General features: G+C 43.4%; 1 protein-coding gene across 1 annotated transcript; it reads right to left on the bottom strand.

The window, feature by feature from the left end:
• Window positions 1–10,154: 10,154 nt before the first annotated feature.
• STRIT1 (small transmembrane regulator of ion transport 1) lies at window positions 10,155–14,936 on the bottom strand. Its single transcript, XM_075157672.1, has 3 exons — window positions 14,823–14,936; window positions 10,345–10,444; window positions 10,155–10,255 (listed from the first exon to the last, which is right to left on the bottom strand). Exons 1-2 carry the CDS (start codon window positions 14,833–14,835, stop codon window positions 10,350–10,352), a joined length of 108 nt encoding a protein of 35 aa, XP_075013773.1. The 5' UTR covers window positions 14,836–14,936; the 3' UTR covers window positions 10,155–10,255; window positions 10,345–10,349.
• Between the last annotated feature and the right edge of the window lie 8,892 nt (window positions 14,937–23,828).

Here is a 23,828-nt window from a genome sequence, read left to right as displayed (position 1 = left end):
GAGTTTTCTCAACCTTTTGTAACGCCCAGGGGAAAATCACAATACAGCAAGAAATAAATAAGATGGCACATACTGTGTCCAGAGGAGCCATAATGGATTCACACATCTTCTGTAACATTGTTAGGTGAGCTTTTTACCCAAATTGCTAATAATTGCCCAAGAAAGGATCTTCCCCAACATTGTGCTTAATCACAAAGAAAAATGTCAGCAGACATAAGAGGGAAACTCACACTGTGAGTGAACATAGCAAAATTTGGAGTTACTTTATATAATACAACCAATTTTACACTACTGGAGCAATGTTCCACAGAACAGAAAGCAGTCAGTTCAGAACACAAATGAAAGTGGCAACAATGATCATAAAAAAAAAAAAAGCAACCACAGAGCAGGCAGATTTTTCCCAAATTATTCAGATTCCATGCATCTCGATGTCTCCTTTGGTCTGCACTAACTCAAGCTGTTCTTGTCACATCACAGACCAAGATACCAGAAGCAAATATGGGAGGAAGTGATGGTAGTGACTCAAGACAGAAAAAAAAAAAATTTCCTCATAAAATCAGTGTTTAATAGAAAAGCGAGTCCTAATGAGCTCAGACCAGCCTCTCAGACTCAGTAATGGGCAGAAGGCTGGATCCGTGCCCTGAAGTCCTACTCAGCTCCTCTTCTATGAAATTATGTTCATTCCCTCACGCAGCTCAGCTGGCTGTTGTATTACCTGGGACTCTGCTGCGTAATGACAATGTTTAGTACGCTTCGCACCAAACGTGATTACCTCTGGTAAGGGAACTGTTTCCTGTATCCAGGAAAGCAGTATGTGCACTGACTTCCAAACAATGCAACCCCCGTAGAGCCTTCACAAGTACCATCCAAAATCTTACGAACATAGCAGAAATTATCAAACATACATTTGGGACAAAATTCCTCATGCTGACACTATTCAGACTTCCCATTCACGGCTTCTGTTTTACACTGATTTCCTGGTGACAACAGTACCATTCAGTGTATTCTCCACTGTCCATGCAGACCCTCACGTAGCAATTAGATATTACACTAACGGGAACAACAGAAAACAAGAAAATAGTTTGGAATAATCCTTTGTGAGATTACACAATTAAGGCTACTAAGATAATTTTATTGTTCTAAGGCTTCTTTCCTTATATGAGGATTTTTTTGATGAAGTTTTAAAGTTATCTGAGAAGACTCTGATCTATTTCCACCTGATTGCTACCAAATGTCCCGTATCTATTCCAAGTTTGTATCTCAACCATAATACACCAGCAGAATACTAACGAGAACAAGCTTGCTATTGTTCTCCTCACTACAACAGCGGACATGCAATACAGCATCCATTTTCATTTAGTTATATACAAGCATTGCTATACATATTAATGTTGGAGAAGACATGGTCAAGGATGCAAGTAAGGTGCACACAGAAAATTGTATGATGTGGTTTCTGTTGGACCTTAGAAGTCAGAATTCGATCCAGAGTTGACCAGGTCCTGAGGCAGATCCTCCTCCTGCACAGGTCACCTTCTGGTACTTACACAGTGCTTCAAAAATAGGTTTGTTAATTATATTTTTCAATTCTGGAATTGTTTAGATATTCTGGTGCTGTTTCAGTTAGAGCCTTGAACATAAGGACTGACACCAGCAACTTGATTTAGTATTTTATGAGAAGCTAATGTAGGAGCAGAAGACAGTTGTCCTGCTGGTGTTGAGACCTCCTACACTAGGCTGGACTTTCTTACGGACTGGGCTTCATGGCCACATGAATTACGTCCCTGTAGTACAGCTACGAGGCGATGAAGTGAGGCAAAGTCGTTAATCACCATGATGAGGTATCGTAACCTAGACAAAATGGATGGCAGAAAGCATAGCTCACAACTGCTGTTATGGAAGAACTGTGTCAGTGAGGAAGCTGGCAGTAACTCCCAGGCTCTCCCTAAACACACCAGTTGTGCGGTGCATCTTCAACCAGATGAACTACAGAAGGCTACAGACTCACCAAAATATCTTCACCTGTTTACAAGAAACACTTCCTACCTTTGTTGAGGACAGCTTTCAGGACTGGACTCAGTAAACCCAGCTGTCTTTGTCAGCCCTACATTCCTAATTCTAATTAAGTGTTGTTCTCCAGGAGGGCATCTCACCCAAGTACTGAGCTTCTCAGGTGACTTTCTCCCTTCATTACCACCCAGAAAAAGATACTTATACAGAGCACTCGTAGCTGCTATTTGATTATTAAATCAATAAGCTATTAAATCAGTTTTAAATAGTTCAGCTTGAGGCACATAATATTGGCGCAGTAAGTCTTCATACTGTTAAGACTATCTCCAATAACCACAGCTATCTTGATATACAAGGGGTTACAATCCTTAATTAAATCATATAACTTCGTAAGTAACAACAGAAAAGGCGATCATAGGCGTGAACCCTATTTGCGCTCTAGCCTTTCGTTACACCTCAACTCATAAATCACCGGCACTGCAACGGTCGCTCACTACACTTCCCTGCATAGCACCAGGCTCAAGAGGCTGCGCTCTGGAGGGCCCCGTAGCACTGCTGCTGTAAAAATACTGAACACTGATGCATTTTAATCAACGTGCTGTGACTGCAAACAGGTACAAGCTGACCTCTCTGCAAATGATGGAGGAGCCGCAACCCTCTTTCTAGACAAAGGGAACACACTGGGCACTTTGGAGAGATGGTTGGAGATGAAGGATGGGCCCCACCCCGCAGGGGGATCCTTTGTCCCGCTCTCAGGTGAGTGCTGCGTGCTCACCACACCCAGATCCCACAGGAATGTTAAGAGCAAGGCCTGCTGACGGCTACAGACAATATGAAGCACCCGGTTTGGGATACGCCCGTGCGGCTGCACACGGAGGTCAGCCCCTTCAACTTGGACCAGTGCGAGGATGGATTCATCTCCAGCTCCTACAGCTGGTGAAGCACAACAACGCCCCACGCACCAATTGACCTAACCAGACCACTGATGCCCCAGGGTCAGTTTCTCAAATGTCAGTAAACAAACCCCGCAACAAACCAAACGTAGTATTTGCTTTGAGCAGAAACAAGCCTCTCACAAAAAGGGAAAAACTTACAAGTCCTCTATTTTCACACAGGAACCAAAGCTCTCTGCAGCTCTGTACAAGAGAAGTATTTTTAAAAGCAAATGTAATTACGTGCTACTAACCCTAGCAAAGGAACAAGGCTGCAAAGCCTCCACTCCCCTCTCAGAGGGGAGCCAGGAATGGGTCTGCAAACTTAGGATGCGAGTTAGGCCTGGATTTCCACACACAGAGCAAGGAATGCCATTACGGTTGTACTTGGAAGTACCTGACTCGCATGCCCCACAGGTCTGGTGCGCTCCTGTTGCACGACAGGGTTAGGGAGTCGGCCAGCTACATCCAGCTCAACACAAAGCCGGTGTTGCTCCTACCTGTGGCGGCCGCAGGTTAAAGGTGAGACGAGGCTCCGGGCGGCCTGAGCCAGCGCATCACGGCCCTGAGGTGGGGTCAGGGCTGGCGCCTGGGCCGCCCCTGGCTGAAACACCTCCCAGAGGCAGCTTCGAGGCGAGCCTGGGTGGGCTCCTGCTCCTGCAGTGCCTGGGCTGCCGGGGAGGGAGGGAAAAGGGCAGGCGGGTGGCGACCCCCACCTCAGCCCAGCCCCGCCCCGCCCCGCCCCGACCCCGACCCCCCCACCCACGGAACCCTCCCCCGGCCAGCCCCGCTCGCCCCCAGGACACAGCACACCCCGCCAGGCCCCGCCCCCCAGTGCCCCTCCACAGCTCCGCCCCCTTCCAGACGGTTCCCCGCCCCGCCCCCCACAGCTCCGCCCTCTTCCAGAAGGTTCGGGGCGCCGCAGCGCAGCCTAAAGCGGCAGCAGCGGCACAGGCCTCCTCGTTGCCTGGGAGAGGGCGCTCCGCAGGCTGCCTCCCTCCCGGCTCAGCCACCCCACTGGGATGAGCAGGCGGCCGTCCCGCCGTCCAGCGGCAGGGCGGGGAGGGCCGCTGTTCAGGGCGGGATGCGGTTGGGCTGACCCGGGAGATCCTGGACTGGGGATTGCCGTACCAGAGGAGCGGGCAGGACTGACTCTGTTTTTCACTTTCCACTTGAACCAGGAGACGATGAAGAGCGAGGGAGCATCCTCCATTACACTGCTGGGGAAGGGGGCCTGTCTTTACTAAGGGGGTTAGGGCAGGGCCCGCAGTTACTGATGGAGTTAAACCCAGGTGTGAAAGGCACAGCTAAGCAGGGCTATGAGGAGGGAGCTGGTGGGGAGCAGGTTGGTGTGCTGGTGTTAGCCTTCGGGGCTGAAGAGACACAAGAGGGGGGCAGCGTGCCTTGGAGCCACTGCCTTTGGGGAGATCTGGAGCGGGAAGATTATGGGATGGAGAGTAACAAAGCAGCTGTTACGAATCATTCCAACTTTGTTCGACAATAGCTGAAACTCTTTTCTCATATTCACGTTTGTTCTCCTGATAGAGTTGTGCCGCCTGACTGTTTGCTGGACTGTTTGGATTAGGTTCATCAAGCAGAGACTGAATTGAAGTTAAAATAGATGAAACATCTCATGTTGGACTCCAGCGATTCTGAAGAATATCTAAACATATGCTACCATCCTCATAATCATTATGTACAATTTAACTCTCAATAGAAAGGCTACCAGAAATTTCAAGTGCCACAGTTCTAAGAATTTGCATAAAAACTCATTTGCAAACAAAATTAAGCCCTCCAGTTTAGTAAGATAAACTCTGGTCTACAGGCAGGCTTTCTTACAACGGCTCCACTCCGTACACAGTAGAGAGGAACACAGTTACGCTCTTGTGTATACTAATATCGTTAAATTGGATTACAAGCATTGAAAGAATATAAATAAGAGATTGGAACAGTTACTAGGAAGCCACACACAGCATCCCGGGACAGATGGACAGAAACTCATCCCTAATTGACTTGCTCAAATAGCTGTTCAACGGGTAGCAGGGAAAGCCAAGCAGCGGCCGTGGTGCAAACTTGGCAACCATTCCCTGGAGCAACAGGAACCCAAATGTTCCCACTCAGCTTTTGTAAATAAAAAGATGAATAATAAATTAATCAGTAAAAATCAACTTGGATCACAGAAAACATCATCCTATCTAGAAGGAAACTATAGAAATGAAAAGGGGGCTTGAAAAAGGTGCCCACCCTAAGCATGTGCAGGCCACCTTCGCTCATCGAGAACTGGATCTCGGGTGATGCACTACAGCTCTTTAGACCTCAGTGGCATTATACTGTAACGAAGCCAGAGTCCTCTCCAGCGTCATAACACCACAAATGTTCTACGTACTGGCACAGTGACAAAAACTGCTATCACCATGCTTTAATAGCAATGCACCTGAATTTTGGAAGAAATCTGAATGTGTATGTTTTCTTCTTCTAAATCACTAGCATCTCTCTATTTGAGAGGAAAAACTTAGCACCCAAACACTTGTTTTGTTTTTCAAGAAGAAAAAAACCCAAACCTTTTGTTACCCAATACACCCCTGCGAATGTGGGAAGCTTCAGCAGTGCATTGTATAGTATCATTATGAAAAGACACCCGAGTGGGTTCTCCTGAAGGTGGTTGTAAAAGGCCACTTTGCAGAGTGCTCAGTGGACTTCAAACAGCATGTGGGATACATATTTTCTTGGAATAACCATGTTTTTATTACTCTCCAACACTGGCAGGAACTTCTTTTCCTTTGTATATAGCAAGTCAGCTTGACAATATTGAAGGGAATTTTGTTTTGCTCTGCCAAATCAGATCTTTCTGCTCTCAAAAATCAGGTAAAGCTAAAACATATTGTAATGTTTATATTTTAGCTCTGTAACATTTTAATTTGAAAAATTCGATGCCAAATGTTGTTAGACACCTGAAAAAGCCATTTGGGTCAACTGGATCTTTCAGAACTATTCTCATCAGTGCCTGGTAAATGAACGAAATGTAAAAATACGTACGTGGTCACTATGAAGTGACTCTGTGCCTCCTTGTCCTGGCAGCAGCCATGGCCGGGCAGCTCACACGCCCACCCATGTGGTGCTGTCCGTGGGGCACGGTGCAGCTGCACGGGTCAGAGCCCAGATCAATGCTGCGAGGCAGCTGCGAGAGAGCTGCTGCTGGCTCTGTATCGCGCTGCTAGAGTAATGCAAACCAGATACAGCTGACAAGCGGTGCAGGGTAAGAAACTCCCTATTTGCTTTGTCCGCTCGCAAAAGGAAGAATGAGCTGGTAAGACAAGATGTAGACTGGGACTTTGTATAATGGCAATCACGTAATTTCTCAGCACAGGGTTTTCTGGGAGATTTTTAAAAACACCAGAGAATTGAACTACACATGCATCTACCTCTGTCTTCAAGAGCCTCCCTATTGTCTAGAGTTTGCACAGTCAGAGCTAGTATCAGTCTGGATGGTCTCAGTCTTAGAAAATGAGGCATTGGTCCTTAAAATGAGGTAAGGTATCTGCTTAAGTATATGCTTAAACTAGCCTCTTAGTTTGCATAGTCTACGTGTACAAGTGAGTGAGAATGGATGTTCTCATCTGGAAGTGACTAGAAGACAGTTGGTGATGCTGGAGGTCCTCCCATGGAAGCAGCAGCTGCCACAGAGATTGGGAATCTCCAGGTCTCCAAGAGATTGCATGGTTTATCCGTTCTTTCAGGACATTTGATGAAACAGGATCGCCCCTTTGCCCTCGGTCATTCACAGGCGAAGTAACTTGGTGTTAAGACAATTCCCAAAACTGAATGTCATGCTTCAGTGCTTCTGCTAATAGCTGCTGGAGTTGCAAAGGAATTTTCATGCTTAACATGGATAACAGACACTGACCACAGATGGAGACAGGACGTCTGATTGATGTGCCTTCCTCACGTTCTCAAAATTATACAAATTGCATGAGCAGGAGTCAAAAAAATAGTTTGTTTCTCTATCTAATCCCATCAAGGGTTATTAAGATTTTTTTCACATTCCCTTAAACATACATCTTGCTAGGATCTTCAACACATGCCTCCCACAATCAGTTCTCTACTTTAACTGGGGATAGAATTATTAATGATTTAGTCTTCTGAGAACCGAAACTTTTCAGTATAAAAATCTTCAAGCTCCAAAGCTCAAAGCTGTCTGTGAAAATGCTGTGGCTGAGATTATCTGATGATCATTTCTGATTTAAATGACCAGGTCACTGGAAGGTCTCAAGGCACATTATCTAGCAGGTCAATGTAATTATCTCCAATTATAATTAAAAAAGGCAAAACTCCTAGTACAAGATAATCGGGAGGCCAGAGTGAGTCGGAGCCATAATTCTAGACATGCCATGCTGTACAACAGACCTCCCAACCTTAAATAAGTCTGATGTTTTCTTTTTGAAGGACATACATGTTTCTGTTTCATAACAATAGATTCCAAGAAATTTTCCCCATAGTAAGGCTAAAAATACTTCCCCAGGCCTTACAAGAAATTAACTCTTGCTTGTTTCTAAAAGTTTGACGTTCCTTAGCTGGTAGCAGCTATTTTAAAAGTCTGATATTCAGCAATGTGTCACGTAAGGCCAAGTTTCTAAGAAAGGCGCAAGACTACCATACCAAGGCTGAATCAGGCACCACCACAGTATCTTCAGATGACTGCTAGGCAAGCAGTTTAGTATGCTACGTTTTGTTATGTCATGCAATACCTACCAGCGCTTGTGTGGTACAGCCTATCTCACCTAAAGGCCTGTGATCTTCGCAGCTTCTGCCCTTGTTTGACAGGCGTCTGAACTGCCTTGGTAGCTGCACGTGAGCACGCTGACAGTAGAGCATGAAAACTGGGAAATTCAGAGAATCGACCCACCTGCCCCTTGGATCAAACTAAGGAAATGGTTCTCTCGTGCCTCTTCCTCCTCTTAATGACTCAGGAAACATCTAGGAGATTTTAAGGACAGCCCTTTCTGCTACGTAGTCCCTAGTTTGATGGAGACCACTGACATGCAATGCATTCATTTGAACATTAGCCTCCCCGGTCAGTCTCACTGCTCTCATAGCACTGCTGCCTTTCTTCGCACAGCTTTACCTATGCGCTGCGTGCATCATCTGCAGCTCATCTCCTAGCCTATGTTATACAGACTCTCCTAACGCTGCAACCAACATTAAAATGTTTTCTTTGTATGCCAAAAAGCCTAATGTTGGAAGTAGTACTTGCCTGTTGTTACCATCAGTTGGTTCTGTCTCTTTTCCCAAGTAACTAGTGATAGGACAAGAGGAAATGGCCTCAAGTTGCACCAGGGGAGGTTTAGATTGGACATCAGGAAAAATGTCTTCACCGAAAAGATTGTCAAGCCTTGGAACAGGCTGCCCAGGGGTTGAGTCACCATCCCTGGAGGTATTTAAAAGATGTCTAGATGTGGCACTTGGGGACATGGTTTAGTGGTGGACTTGGCAGTGCTAGGTTAACGGTTAACAGGACTCGATGATCTTAAAGGTCTTTTCCAACCTAAATGATTCTATGATTCTCTGCAAACAGTCCCGCAGAATTTCATGGGAGTACTTACAGTTGTGGACACTCGTGCATGAGGAGATGTCAAATAGCTGCCCTCAGGCACCAAGGCAGGATCACCCGTACTCCTGCAGCATGCCCAAGGATGTTTGCCATCTGTTCTCAAAGGCCCCCAGTAATCAACAATAATATTGATTATTATGCCTAAAAATTTCTTCCAGTACTTCTGTGCCTTTACCGTAAGGACAGCCTGAATCTCACTTGCTAGTTCTTCATTACTTTTGCCCTGTCTATCACCAAGAAGAGATTATTCCCTTCCTATTTCAAGAAGTCTGATATATTTAAGACTTACATTTTCTTCAGTCTGCTCTTTTCTAGTGTGCACACTCTAGTGTGCTCATTTTCTCACTGGTTAAACATTACAAACCTCTGTTCCCTCTTGTTGCTCCCCCCCGAGTTCCTTCCCTTCGGCCCACAACTGGTTCCTGTGGTGCCCAAGCCAGCTGCAGCAGGCTGGGGAGGCCTTACCGTTGCTGGTAGAGCAGGGGGGTGATTTCATGCATGTCATTTTTCTGGTATTCGTCCCAAGGTGTTTCACTTTTCACACCAACGTTATGACACTGCTGACCTGAATTCAGGTTGTGATACATGGCAATTCCTGGGCTCTTTTCTGAAAATGGCTATCCAGCCAGCAGTTCCCTGTCTTGTATTTGTGCTTTTTAACGGTTCCTGCAAGGTGTAGAAATTGAATTTTCACTTATTGCATTGCATTTTTTCCAGACTAGTTATTTAGTTTGATTTTGAATTCTACTTGTTTGCCAGTCTCCCTGGATTGCGCTTTGTCTGGTGCCAGCAGTGGGGGGCTGCCAGCATGCCAGAAAACAGGGCTGGAATTCCACATGGTCTCGATCCAGTTCAGTGCCCACCGAGTCCAGCAGCATTTAATTTGACAAGAACTGGATTGGTTGCCAATGGAAAAATACAAAATTAGGCCCTGAACATCATGTAAACAGAAGAGCCCAGCAGTTAATTTGGTATTTATCTACATACTATTAAATAAAAACCAAATGTTTTAGGATTTAGAAAGTCCAAGTCATACATTTTAGGGTGCATTTCACAGGTAACTTTGTCTGTTTGCCTTTCATTTTCTAAAGGACTTTTTTTGATTTATGTATTAGTATGCTTGTATGACTTTCTTTGCTTTTTTGAAAAAGGAAGTTAATGTAGTTTCAGAAAATTTATTTAGACACTAACACTTCATATCTTGGGACAGGGGAGTGTACCACCACAATACTTTAAATTTAATAATTTATTTTTTACTACAAAACTTAAAAAATTGTCTTAACTCACTTAAAACTTTCCCAAATACATTGAGATACTTCTTTCCCCAGCTCGGCACATATCACAGATGAGCTTAACTCACTTTTTTGTCCACCACTGCATCCCTAATTCTGGGAATACTGTTTCCAAAACTGCTTAAATTCAAGGTGGCAATAACAAAGCAGGCTGCAGAACACACAGGTATCTGACCTACCACTGGACTCCAAAAACTTCTCGCCCAATTACAAACCATTTGAAACTGGGAAATTGGTTTGATGATACTTCCTAATGCTCGAATTAGCATTTCAAACTTTTTTTGTAGATAAAAAGTGTACACCATGTTTACAGTGTTGATACTAAAAATAACTCATTTTATACATATTTTAGTCATTAGAAATTTCAGTTTAACTTCCAGGTTCTTCGAATCAACGTCATTGTAAATTCTTCTGTCCTGTAAGACAAAGCAAATTACGTTTAAAAAGGTGGCAGTGCAAACCAAAGAAAGCATGGGTGGCATGAGATACTGTGCAAGTCACTTACTTCCATCAAGAGAAGACAATGTAAACCATTAGCGCACAACCCACTATCCAGCCAACTGCAAGGAGTATAGGTACAACAAGACGTGAAAGCGGGACTTGGGCTGAAAGAGAAAAGATGACCTTTTTCAGAAAGGCCACATTATTATATTGACGCTGAATTCACTACATTCACTACACATCAAACCCACAATTATCACAGAGCAAAAAGATACCTGTGAGCTTGGGCCACATTATCTATGATTGCTATTTTTAGCATGGAGTCACCATCTCTTGGCAGGCCTTCTAGTGAGAATACATAGCAAAAGCCCAAAGAGATTTCCACACTATGGTCTCTGCAATCAGATAGGTACAAGGCTTAGCACTTCCAAAAGAAGGAGGGTACAGGGAGGAGACAAGCACGGTTCTGTCCTTGGTCTCCATAGGTCATCAGGAGAACATCTGTACTAGACTCTATTGATAGACGCTGTCCCAACAGATTCGGGATTCAATCCCTGACATGTACAGCACCTTCTAGAAGTCTCGTTAGGTTGGCAACAGTAAATCAAAAATACAGTTATTGTTTAACATTGCACCTGTTTAAGGTTAATGTGCCTGGGGCTGCAATGAGGGGATGCTGTATGAGTTCCCACACCTCAAAGGGATGTTTGCCAGCGGCCGTGCATCAGGGACTCATAGCTCATCTCTGTGCTTTCTGTGCATGGTGCCCAACTTAGCCCTCTCCTATCCTGTTACTACAGCGATACGGGGTAGTTAAGGTTGATGTAATTATCCACTACAAGGGTGTTCCCCACTTACAAGTTAAAAAATAACGTAAGAGTTTTCAATGTCAATGTCCCACCTGCCTGGCTGAGTTGGGCCAGGCGCAGAAACGTGATATCTTGCCTGTATTGCCCACTAGTACTAGAACAAGCTAAAAATTGCGTGGAGACATGGAGTTCAATGCAGGCGACGGTTCTACAAGGAGCATGCAGAAAGCAGGACTAGCGCTTTATATGAATATGTTTCTGTACAGCATCAGAATTTCAAAGACCCTTCTATCAGTTTCCTGCAAATAGCAGAAGCTTGCCAGAAAGCAGCGTATCAACCTTTGAGATCATATTACTTACCAATATATTACAACATTTTAAAGCACATCTTTCTGCAGTTAAAAGATTTCCAGGTTTTTGAAGAGATTAATAAATAATGTAAAACTATTCACAACACCTTGCACAGTTTAGATCAAGCAGACAGACTTTGGAGGGATGCTCAATAATTTAGGTTTTCCACATTGCTTTTTTAAAGCTATGCACAACACAAACATGTCTCACCATGATATTGCATGGTGTATCTACCGAGAGGGAAAGAGAGAACGTAGAGACAGAAAATCTGCATGTGCTGCCATAAAAACATAAAACAGATAAGCAACCACAGAGCAAAAAGATAAAATCCTGCTCTGACACTGGGTGTCGTTTTGCCACAGGGGAGTCCCTTACCTCTTTCATTTAAAGACTGTTATTCCTTTGACAATTTGTAAGGTAAAGCTACTTCTGTTGGGAATCATTTCTCTACTTGCCATTTTTTCTAAAGGTCCTACTACAAATAAGGGGCTGGATCCTGCTGGGGTTCATGGAAGAGTTTTGACAGAGCTCTGCTGAGTTGCTGTTGTGTCTACTGAATATGGTGTTTTGTTATATGAGATCCAGTTTAAATGCAGTAAGAGAAGAGAGGCAGGCAGGTCCTGGTGGGTCAGCAGGAATGCTATGCCCAGCATTTGTCATGAGGCAGCAAGCAGCTGGCTCCGAGGGATAGAGTTTCATGGGAGCCATTGGGAGTACTTGTGTTTCATAGTTTAAGAACAGAAATGACCATGAGATCATTTGCTCTGATCTCCTCTACGTCACAGGACAGATACTCCAAGACTTGAGTTAGAGTAAAGCCACTGCTTGGAAGACTATATTTTATGCCACGAGCAGGAGAGACTGAAGTGCGAGATATGCACAAGGCTCGGGCTTGCCCGAGTGAGACGTCCGAGCAGGTAACCCATTCGCAAGGCCTCAGAAGAAGGTGACAAACTCAAAGGTCCCAATATTTGGTCCAAGGGAAAACTACCCCGTGTCTAAATCTGAGAATCAGTATTACCCTCGCCATGGAGCAAGGCTGTGCGCACCAAGAGCATTGTCCGTGTTCCAGCCTGAGGTGGAGGTGGGGTGGGGAGGGACTAGCAGCAGAGGAACAGAATACTTCTACGCAACTGTGTTTTGGAAAGAGAGAAATCTTTACTGACACCTGCAGGTAACCAGCTAAAACCCTAAAACATGAGGTTTCATTATAATCACCATTTAAATGAATGCACATGAAAGCAGAATACTGAGAGAAATGTGGGTTATTGCAGTCACAAGTATTGCTTTCAAACAGACCAAGGAAACAAACCCTGGCTTCTGGGGTTTGAGCCAGAGCCTGCTAAAATTAAAAGGCCAATTCTGGATGGCAGCGAGAATAAAGAAATCGTACTGTGACCTGTGTGTGTAAGCTGGCGTTCTAGCTACAAATTACTTTCTTTTTTCCCCATTATAGTAATTTTTCTCTACTTCAAACATGAATTTATCTCAAAATAAACAGAGAGAGGCTGGTCAGAGCAGCAAACACACAGCGCTTTTGCTGTGCTACAGCAGGGTCCCTCTGCATGTGATAAACAGACCCCCAAGCTCTGCGCTTCTGCAGGTGGGAAGCCTTGGGAATTGTCCACCACGGGATGCCTAAGGACCACAGTGAAGCCAAGGATCCCTCAACTACAGGATACAGCAGCACAGGCTTCCAAGCTAAATACAGCCCCATTACACTGATAAACTTATCTGATCGCTATTTTTTTTTTTCTGGGGTTTACCTTTTATCCAGAAGCACAAGTTGGCTTGGTTTTGCCATCTGTAGTGGCAAAACTCCTACCAGCCACCATGAGAAAAATTGTGTCTGTGGTCTCACTGAGCTGCCTTCACCCCTGAAATGTCTGGGTCCGACTGCACTGACAAGGGCACCCCAAGATACCAGATGGAAAAACTCCCATTTACTTTAAACAGGCAGAGGCTTGGCAGGTAAAGAGGTGAACATTTCCCTGCCCGAGCCTGTCAAGCTCAAATTCGCAATCTTATGTTCCCTACTCCAAAATGCCTCAGAATTTCACCTAGGTTTTCTTTGTATTTTATCTCATAATGGCTACACATGCACACGCTCAACCAAACCAGTAACCTGTCACTGGGATGGCAGTTTAACACCACACTGGTCAGCAGCCTAGGAGAATGTGTGGGCATGCCCAGAGGACCATGTCTCCTGCATGTCTCCCAGCTGCCAGCCCCAACAGACAAGTTTTTCCATGTTCCTTATGCGCTGCCAATAGAGGCTGTGGTGCTCCGAAATCTAATATAACCACAGAACTGATGTGGACAGGCTTTTGTGTTGATGGCATTTGTCAGCTTCATATTTAAAAATCATGCGAACCCTGCAATTACTCATTTCAGCAAGGTTGCCCAACCGTTTCTCATCTGCTCCCTGACGTGTCGAGGGAGGCGTTTGTCCCCCTGCGCAGGGGGGACAAACAAAATATATTTACAAAAAAAAATATTTAAACACAAATAACAATACACATCCTACCAATGCAAAATACAGTTAAGTACTAATTCCTGGTGGAATACCAGTATCAGTATTATTTCTGTGAATATCAAAGAAAACTAAAATTAAGAAACAGCATTCAATTCAACAGTATCCTATTGTATCTAAGTTTAGTAGAATTCCACTATCCTTCTTAGATACCAGTGGTAATGATGCAAAAAAAGGGAGATAAAAGTCTTTAAAAACTTTTAATATAGCTATAAAGATGCATTAAAAAGTTGCTTTTACAAGGAAAAGTACTACTTGAATAACTGTGTATGCAGCTAACAGAATATTTAAACTTATAGTCGTTTCACCATCCAAACCTCTTACAGTGAGGTAAATAGAAAATGACAATGAATATAAAACGCATTTTTATAAAATGCCTTTTCTCTTTGGAGAAAGTGGAAATGTGCTTATAATGAAAAGGTCATTATTAAAATTTCATTTTGCTCTGCCACTTGGGCTTTGTGGGGTTAAAATCTAAATTATTATACGTTCACCTAGCATTACACTCAGATTTCAGCTACACAGACAGTATATTTAAAACACTGTCAAACGTAACTCATTTTACACAGTTCCTTTTAATTATGTTAGTCAACTTAAAAGCACAACTACAAAAAAACTAAAGAAAACAAAACTGGTAGGATTCAGAAATACGGGAGAAACCCAAGCTACTTCAAACTCATTGCTGTTAATAGAATTAGCTTTTAAACTGAGTACACTTCCTTACTCAAAAGTAAAATATATAGTGTATCATACAAGAATACAAATAGCTGAGTATTTTCATGTTACATTGCTCAGATTTATGAATTTTAAGACTACATTGTTACATTCGCATTTAATTGTGCATCTTACCTGGTTCTGCCATTGCTCCCTCCGCTGGTTTTATTGGCAAGTTTTAAGGTTTGCCTCTGCAGTTGTTCTTGTGAGCTTTGGGATGCTTTAAATAGAGCAATATTTGGAATGTGCTGCAGCTGCCTTCCTCACTGATGCCAGTTTTTGGCTATATGCATTCAATTGTTTAAAAAGGCAGGAGTTCAAGGGATTCAAGGTTACCTCTTCCTATTCCTGCAACTGCAACATCTGTTTCAGAGAAAGCTGAATAAAGAAGGGTCATTTTTTTAAGAGGGAGCGAAACAAGGACGAAAACTGCTTTATGGTCTCTTTACAGCCATGGTAAGTTCATGTAATATTTATGTGCATCCACATATTTAGAGCATGACAGGGATCCAGTTCATTCTTAGTGTCCCGTGTCTTACCTCGTCCCTCTCCTATCAAAAAAACAAGCCAAGTCCTATTCAGTAATACTTGTATATGTATTTTTATAGTTACTAGTTACTTCCTAAGCATCACCAGGTTTCTTGTACTCCACAAAGCACAGAGGTACGTTTAGCGTCTTCCCTCTGAAAGGTTACAGTGTACAGTCGCAGGTTTTCATTACTCCTGTGGGTAACAAAATTCAAGGGAGGAGCATTTCTAAAATAATCTAAGAATGATTTTGTCCGAAATAGGATAAATCATTGCAAACTGTCTCTAATTCAGAACAGAAAAAAAAAAACAGAAACGAGTGCCAGATCTGAGCCAAGAGGACAAAGTGCACACTAGTTGGTATCACATAAAAGGCCAGCTCTGCATAAAGATCCCTTAGAGTGATCCTGGCCACAGTTTTTGACAAATAAGCATAAGAAACCCCCTCAAAGTTTATTAGGGAAATGAAGTCTTGCACAGAACATTCAGAGGAACACACAGGTGCATCACACATTAGCAAAAAGCCCCTAACCAAATGCTTTTTTTCAGGCACAGGAGGGCATTTTCTCTAACGTTCAGCAAGCTTATACATAACCTCATTTCAGAGCTGTGCCTAAATACTAAATGAAACCAGGATGATTCTTCCTGTGTCTTTCTGAAATGGAAAAGGACACAAATTGCTGTTCAAAAGCCATTCCATACAGCAGGTGCACAGGATGTTTTGAAGAGATCTAATCTGGATGTTTGTGTAGTTCAGAGGAATTGGTTGTGGGCTCCCAGAAGACAAGACAGTGCTCAGAAACACATTATGCAGATCTTCTAAAAGATTATCCCTTTCTTATGTGCTTGTTGATTAAAGATTGAATACTTTACATAAAAAAAAATTTCAATTATCACCTTTCTTCAGCATTGCTTCCTCTCTTACAATGGCTGTGGAGATCACATCTTCCTGGGAGCTATTGTATTGGACAGCCTGCAGAAGAATTAAGCCAGTTACATTCTAGAGCACTAGGTGGAAAAAAATTCTGGCTTCTCGTACCAACACGATCTAACTTGTTCTAAAGCAGCTTCATATCTCAAGTATTTAATTTTGAAAGGACTAGAACTGGTTATAATGGAAATGCAATCCCAGTCCCTACCAACGAAGGGTCTGTTCCTGAACACAGGAGCTGCTTTCCAAGGATCCCATCTCAGTTCCCTGCCTGCCCTGTGACTGCAGAGGCCGAGCAGAAGGGTGCAGATACATGTTCAATGCTACACCTACAAAACAGCTGGGAGAGACAGCCTTCAAAATACCCATAGGAAATGCAATTAAATGTCTGGTTATTTTTACAGGAATAATATTTTTTGTCCTAGATGCAAGAATGGGAACTGTGGGCCCCAGGCTACACATGACTTGTGTCCATCTGCAGAGTACTTTCAGCTGGAATGAACACAAAAAAAGAATGGCAATGGAATATTTTAAATACAATTATTTGTATTGCTGTGATCAGTATCTTAGAAACCATGCTAATATACACAATGTGATTGAGCAGCATTCAACTCTGGCAAGACTTTACTGGAGACAGTTGTTTGATGAATTTAGCTTTGTACAGATTGGTTTCATTGCATATGTAAACAGCCCCCGTTTTTTGGTCTTTTGAGTTTGGCATGAATTCTAATACGACGATTACAGAAAAATAACTGAAGACAAGTCATGTCACCTACGGAAGTTTTCATCAGTTTCTGCAATCAGTATCTTGACCAACCTGTTCCTCGGTCAGTTTGTGCTCGCTGTCTCTTAGGTTCTTGTGTTTCTGTTTGTACGAGATACTTCAAAGCAGGTACTTTGAGGCATTATTTCCAGTTCTGCAGATGCAATAGAAACACTGAGCTTTATTGTCTGCCCACTAGCACCAGGTCTATACCAGCAAGTCTCTGCTGACAGAAGGGACTCTGCTAGCTGAAGGATCAGACTCCCACTTCCTCTAGTAGGAGCACAGGACGTTCTTGGGAAACTCCTGTCTACCAATTAACAGCAATCACGTGATAACGTATTTTTCATAAATTTTAACAGCATGTTAAAACCAGCAGAATTTCTGGGACCTGCTACTTTCTAGAATTTCCCACTGGTGGTTTCCTGGCAGTTGTGACAGCGCTTGCCGCATCTGCAGATCTGCACGTACTTCACAACAAAGGCTCAATGAGTCCCCTCAAAGGATCATGTTCATCTGCCGAGGGAAACTAGTCAAAGGACGTCCACTGGCTTCTAGAGATCAGTTTGATCAAATGGAGATGCTACTATAATAACTGAAACGGCAAGTTTCCGAGTACTGAAGTTTTCTGGTACTGGATATGCCTAGTATGTCTCCACTGCTGGCCTTTGCCAGTCCTCGGCATTCTTGAGCAAGACAGTTCTCCTTAAAAAATGCTTGCCTTTCCCAAGCACCACGTAAGGAAAGCGATTTCACTACTGCTTATCCAAAATGGGTATACTCTTAAAATAAAATTCAGGGCTATATACCATTTTATTATGCCATGCACAATTCAGTGTGTCACATCATTTTGAGACACAAGAATAAAATGTGAGCTTTACATTCTTTGTCTAGCTTTGCTATAGAGTAGAATTTTTGGGATAAGATCCAATTTGTTGTAAAATGAAACACAATTCTGTTCTCTGTGTAACTGTTTATTGAAAAAAACACCTCTCTGATACAATACCTTCATTGGCTGCATAGCTGTTCCCGTAAGAATCCTATCTGTTTTGGTTCTGCTAATTATATATATGCATCTGATGTAATGGAAATAATTTCTACCAGGAACCATGTATTCCTAACAAGACAATCTGACCTTCACAGATTGGGATCTTTCCAGGCCCAGTTGCCTTAAGCAAGGACAGAGAGTCATTGCTGTTCACAACAGTTTTGCTAACTACTACCCTGATTTAGCTGTAAGCATAGTAAGTATTGTTCTGCAAGTCTAAAGCATGAGGTTAAGGATATAAAAGTTGTAACTGCGGCAAAGAATAGTGTAACAATATAGACATTATTTTAAACAACACATCTTCTGTTTGGAACTGCAGACATAAATTCTACAATAGTTCTCAGCCCAACAGCCAAAAAAAAGCAGGGGGACAGTTTCAAAATATAAAAAACAAGGAGAGTACACAATGCTTAAGAAAAAACTCAAGAGAATGATTCGTGGCAAAAAAGCATCTACTTTTTTGCCTGCTGAAGAAAAATACACAAGAAAAACAATTCCCTCATTTTTATTTGTGTTTCAAATTATATTATAATTTGTGTATGTTTTTTCCTCTGTGTTTGTGCTGGGATGATTAAATACTCAATATTCAGAGTTAGACTCGGATGGTTAATTGTGCTCAGAAATGAGATCTCTTTTTTAGCCTTCAGTTAACTGAGGCACTCAAATAGATTTGTCTCACTTAAAGCACTCTTTTGAGCAGCCTCTTTGACTTCAGTCCCATTAACCGCTCAAAGCTAGGAATGCACTTTAAATGCTTTAAATGCCTTCAAAGCTTTAAGTGAATTAGGGCCAAAATTAGGAGGAGGAACTGAGCAAGCGAGCAGTGCTGTAAGTCTTTCCCAAAGAGAAAGCAATTTTAAGGGGAAAAACAGTACTAATGCTTTAGAAAATATTAAATTCTCTCTTCTTCAAATCCATGTGGTCTTTGCCAAAAAAAAAAAAAAAAGGGCAAAAAAAAAAAGCAGAGGCTGCTGTTAGATTCATTGGCTGGCTGGAAGTTATGAATGCCGTCGTTCACAAACTCCTGCTGTTCCCCAGCGTGGCCGCACATGCCGCTGGCCATGGGGAGTGGTGAGAACCCTCTGCCGGCTGCTTGACTGTTTTTGTGCCAAAGCTTTGGTGAAGGGTTGGAAAGAACAATGCCCCTAGCTGTGTTCAAAAGTGTCCCACCTCATCTTACAAATACAAAGTGCATTATTCCACTGATCGCTGTCTTTTGGCTATTCCTTCAGTCATACAAGGAGTTGTGTGAGCCTGCCATCCTTTGAAAGACCTGACGCCATCTCCTCATCCAAGCCATTTCACTGCTTCTGCACCAAAACTGCCAGGGAAGACCTGGGGAGCTGTCGGTGCTGCTGCGTTAGCGGGCGCTTTTGCCACACTAAACGCGGGACCCGCAGCATCTGCCCTCGAGCACGGAGGGGACCGACAGCTGAGCGCTCACGGAAAGTTAACGGGCAAGGGGGAATTAAAGCCAGACTCCAATCCAAAAGAAAACAAGAAAAATCAAGCCAACACTAGCAGAAATGTATGTGTACAGCTCTTTAACAGGTAGATTGGTTATATAGGAGCTTTCCAACCGGCTGACCTAACACTGGGGCCACAAGGCTGACAGATACATTGCCACAACATGTGGTTGGTCACTTGTTTTCCTGCAACAATAACGGGCACAGATCTAACATCAGAAACTACAGCATCTCCACATCTCTCAGCCCACCCATCGCCCTGTGTTTGTACACACGGGGTATTACGGTAAGCAGAAATACAGGCTGTGCTTGTTCAGAGATCACAGCCGCAGACAAACATCTCGGCATCGTGAGCTTCAGGTTTCCTCTCCCTGAGTTGGTGCTGCTTTCTCAGACAAACTGTTAGGGAAAGATTTAGCTATAAATAATCATGTATCACCTCAGTAAGAGGCAAACTCTTCCCCTTTTGTACCAGAGACAGGATTTCTTCATAGCACAGTCCCCTCTGTGGAATGCTGAGGAATGCAGAGAAAGCAAGTATCAACTGCTTGGTAACAACAACACGGATGCATTTGCTATGCTACTTCTGCTGAATCCGAGTGATTTAGTGTCTGATGCTTGGGAAGCAACTGTCAGAACACCTCATTAAAATACTGCCCATTTTGCAAGGAAAATTGGCAATATTTATTGTTTAACTAGCTAGTATATTTAGAATACATTCTATTCTTCGTAATTTCACCTAGATATCAAATATCAGAATGTCAAATTTATATTTTTGTTAGCCATACTTCTAACATCTGAAAGTCTACATGCAGCATTCAGTAGACTGGCAAAGAAAAGCTTTCAGTTTCACAAATCCTATATGATTCATATAAGTAACTGTAGGCTACTCTGCTTTATATTAGATGAGAGGGACATAACAACTCATCTTCACAAAAGGAATGTTCCAAGTAATAAAATCCTTATAGCTTTGTAATATTGGTACTAATTTTTTTAAAATCACATTTCTTTCTTTCAATTGAGCTTTTTCCTTTAAAAAAACCCCGATTTACTAGCAAATCAAAAGCCATGTTTATATGCCTTGAATTGTTTTATTACTTTGCCATACTCTCTTGTGACCTGCAGACCAAGATATGAGCAAGTATCAGATTATTGCATTCACAAAATAGATATATGTGTGGAAAATCTGTCTAATGAGATGCATTTTATTAGTCACACCAATCTTATTATTTGAAAGCTCCCTTAAAAATTACTAGAGATTACTTCCACTCACATTTACATCATGAAAATAAAGACTGATTGTTGATTTATTTGATACCTATGCAACTGAAGACCTGAAAAATTCCATTTATTAAGCTACTAAATATTTAATTGCACACACTATTTCCTAGGGCTCGGGGTATATGTGCCGTTTCTCTTGGCAGAGCACTTCAGCTGAATGCTGAGATATCTGATAAAAAAGGCTGTAAATATAAAGGAGAAACGGCACAATCAGTGTCGACATCTATATGTGCAATGTCATTTCTGGATTAGTTCCCCACTGGTGTCTAAAAATAACGTCAATAACAGCGTGGGTTTTGTCTTTGTATAGTTTCATTTCAGCGGCTGCTGAGTGATTGGTAAATACCTTTCTAGCTGGCACAGGGATAATTGCTCTGAATAAATCTGCCTGACACATAATTTATGAGGAACCATCTCAGCTGGATTTCTTAGTACTGAGCTTTAGATGACTGGAAGGCTGGAAGGTGAGCTGCGCTACAAAACCATGGCGTGCAAGGCAATGCCAGATTTCAAAGCTGCCGCTTTCGTGGCCGAGGTCTCAATGCGCACCGTAGCCTGACCAGGGTTTCCAGCCTGTCCTGCCGAGACCGAAGGCAACTGCCCGCCCCGCGGCACGTGGTGGGGACGGCAGCGTGCGAACAAAGAGCCGGGCATACTTAACCGCAGATACCTGGGGACAGGCAGCAGCTCTGGAGCGCTCTCCGACCAAGCGCTGCGCACCTTGGCCTGCTGCTGAACTGAAGGGCACGCGGGAAACTAAACACCTCCCAGGAATAGCTCAGCGACCAAAGCCGCCCAGGCTCAGGGTCAGCGACAGGACAAGTTTCAGATATTTCATACAAGAACTTCACTGAATTTCTTCCTCTCCAGTGATTATTATTCAGGAAGGAAACCCAACCCACCATACACCATAAATCACCATGGATTTATGACTTGGGAAACGACAGCTTTCTGCAGGATGCATTTTATGATTTATACATTAGTGTAACCTGTTGGTGCGGCTTTTACTGTGACAGCTGAAGAAAAATTGGCATTTTCCTCACAATTTAAAGGCATTTAATGTGTCGCTCGGATTTGCACTGAATCTTAACTTCTTGACCGAGCTGCTAAGCCCAAGTTAAAATTCCAGCCTTACCATGCTGCGTTTTCCATGTGATTTTTCTGCTATCACAAAAACATGAAGTTAATAATTATTCCATTCTGTTTCTTTGGATAAGAAAAGTTAACCTGTAGTGCACCCTGTATGCAGCAAACAGCTTAGGGAGGAGGCCTCGGTGCAGGGGCGGGGGCTGTGTTCGGCAGTGGCCAGGTGCCAGGGTCGTAACCTCTGCCACTGCTCCATTCCGCTGGCAAAAAGCCGAGAGGAGCCCCCCGCCGCCCCAGTACAAGGACAGACCCCGTACCGTTCGCAGCAGTTGTGGCCATGACCTGTCTTCAAGCAGCCAAACTGTGTTCGAGACCCTGCATCTTCCAGCCCTCCACCGGCACTGGCCTGGAAAGCTTCCTCTGGCTCCAGGTAGAGTACCAGGCAAAAAGAAAAAACAAGGCACACAATGCCATTTTCACTGTTTTTTGGAAAATTCTTTCCAGTTCCCATCCTAAAGACTAGCAATCAATTGATGGTTGCAAGGACAGAGCAGAAATGAGGAACTCCATGTCTGACCCGCCTGGAGAAGCCCGAACGCGCGGTGCTCTCCCTGCTGGGGCCGGTCCCCAGCTCCCGCCACCTCCCTGCGCCCAAGGGCGACACCGGGCCCGCACAGGAACTGCCGCCTTCCCCGGCGCTGCCGGCGGCAAAGGGCGGGGGTGGAGGAAGGTGAACGGGATGAACGACTGCCTGAGCTGCTTCCCAACTGATTTCCTCTCCTTTTGCCCAGTAGGTATGCTCCCCTCTTTCCCTGGCTTGTAAAGGGACTGCTCTTGCAGGTGGAGTTCAGAGTCTAGTGCTCAGGATACATTTTTTTCCATTTCAGACTCAAACGGGCAGGAAGAGCTTTCTTCAGAGGGTGATGAGGTGGGGAGGCAGCAGTGCAGCAGGCCAGGAGCAACGTGGGACACTCCAACGAGGGGTACCCATGGCAGCCCTGTCACTGGGATCGTTGTTCTCAAGCGCTTGGGTTTTACCATGATGCCCTGGCCGTACCCAGACAAAGAAATGGAATCAGCTGAATATTAAATGACACTTTTGGTTGTTCCCCTGTTCTAACTCCTGAAGAACAAATAACTGAACTGCTCAGCTGTGATGAGTGTTCCAGTTCTTGGTTCAGCCCTGAATTTCCTGGTTGAAAACAACTTACTAGATTGAAGATACTGCATTCAGAAACAAATGCTGGCTTGTATGATTTCAGCTCATGTTCTGAGCGAAGTCATACACAGGCTGAAAGCATTTTTATTTGATCTTCCTGTGTCCTCTGAAAGAACATTAGATCATGCCAGTAAGGAATACAATGGCAAAACACAAACTGGCTAAAGAAAAAAGGATATATTCATTAACATAAATTGTGAAATGCTGTGTTTATCTAAGATTTAAATAAATTATTTCCTGATCTGATCATTCCAGTTAACCATAAACACTGCATAAAATGGAGCAAGATGATTTCAATGTCCTCTTTAGAACAAAATGAAGGATTTCTTCAGAATCTTTTATTCTCCTTTTTCCCACGTATTAGAAAACTACAACAAAACTGAGTATAAGCCAGCCCTGGAATTTGTGCCCTAAAGTCACCCACCCTAAACTGCACCTTCCCAAGCATAAATACCTACAGGTACCTTGCTTTTATCCGTACATATGAGGATTCCCTTTTTTTAAAAACTGGAAAAAGCAAGCCTGAACAAGGTTAGCAGTTAGTGAAAGGGGACAAAATTCAAAAGCAGAAGAAAACAACTTCTGATAAAGCAAAAACATACTAAGGTCAGCAGAGATACCCCAACTGTACCAGCTGAGACTGGGCTGTAAGGAAACATCATTTATATGAGCGGTAGAGACCGCTGCGCATTGCCAGCTTACCACTTCTGAATGCGAGCTCAATCCACATGATCTCGATGCAAGATTTGACACCGTCCTCCTGGAGGGACTGGTTCAACCTTCCATTGCGTGTTGTAGACAACTAGTCAAGTCGTTGTC

Source organism: Calonectris borealis, chromosome 9 (genome assembly GCF_964195595.1).
Source record: "Calonectris borealis chromosome 9, bCalBor7.hap1.2, whole genome shotgun sequence".
In the NCBI taxonomy this organism is placed as follows: Eukaryota; Metazoa; Chordata; class Aves; order Procellariiformes; family Procellariidae; genus Calonectris; species Calonectris borealis.
Note: the sequence above shows the minus strand (reverse complement) of the source record. Positions and strands in the feature narration are given on the sequence as shown.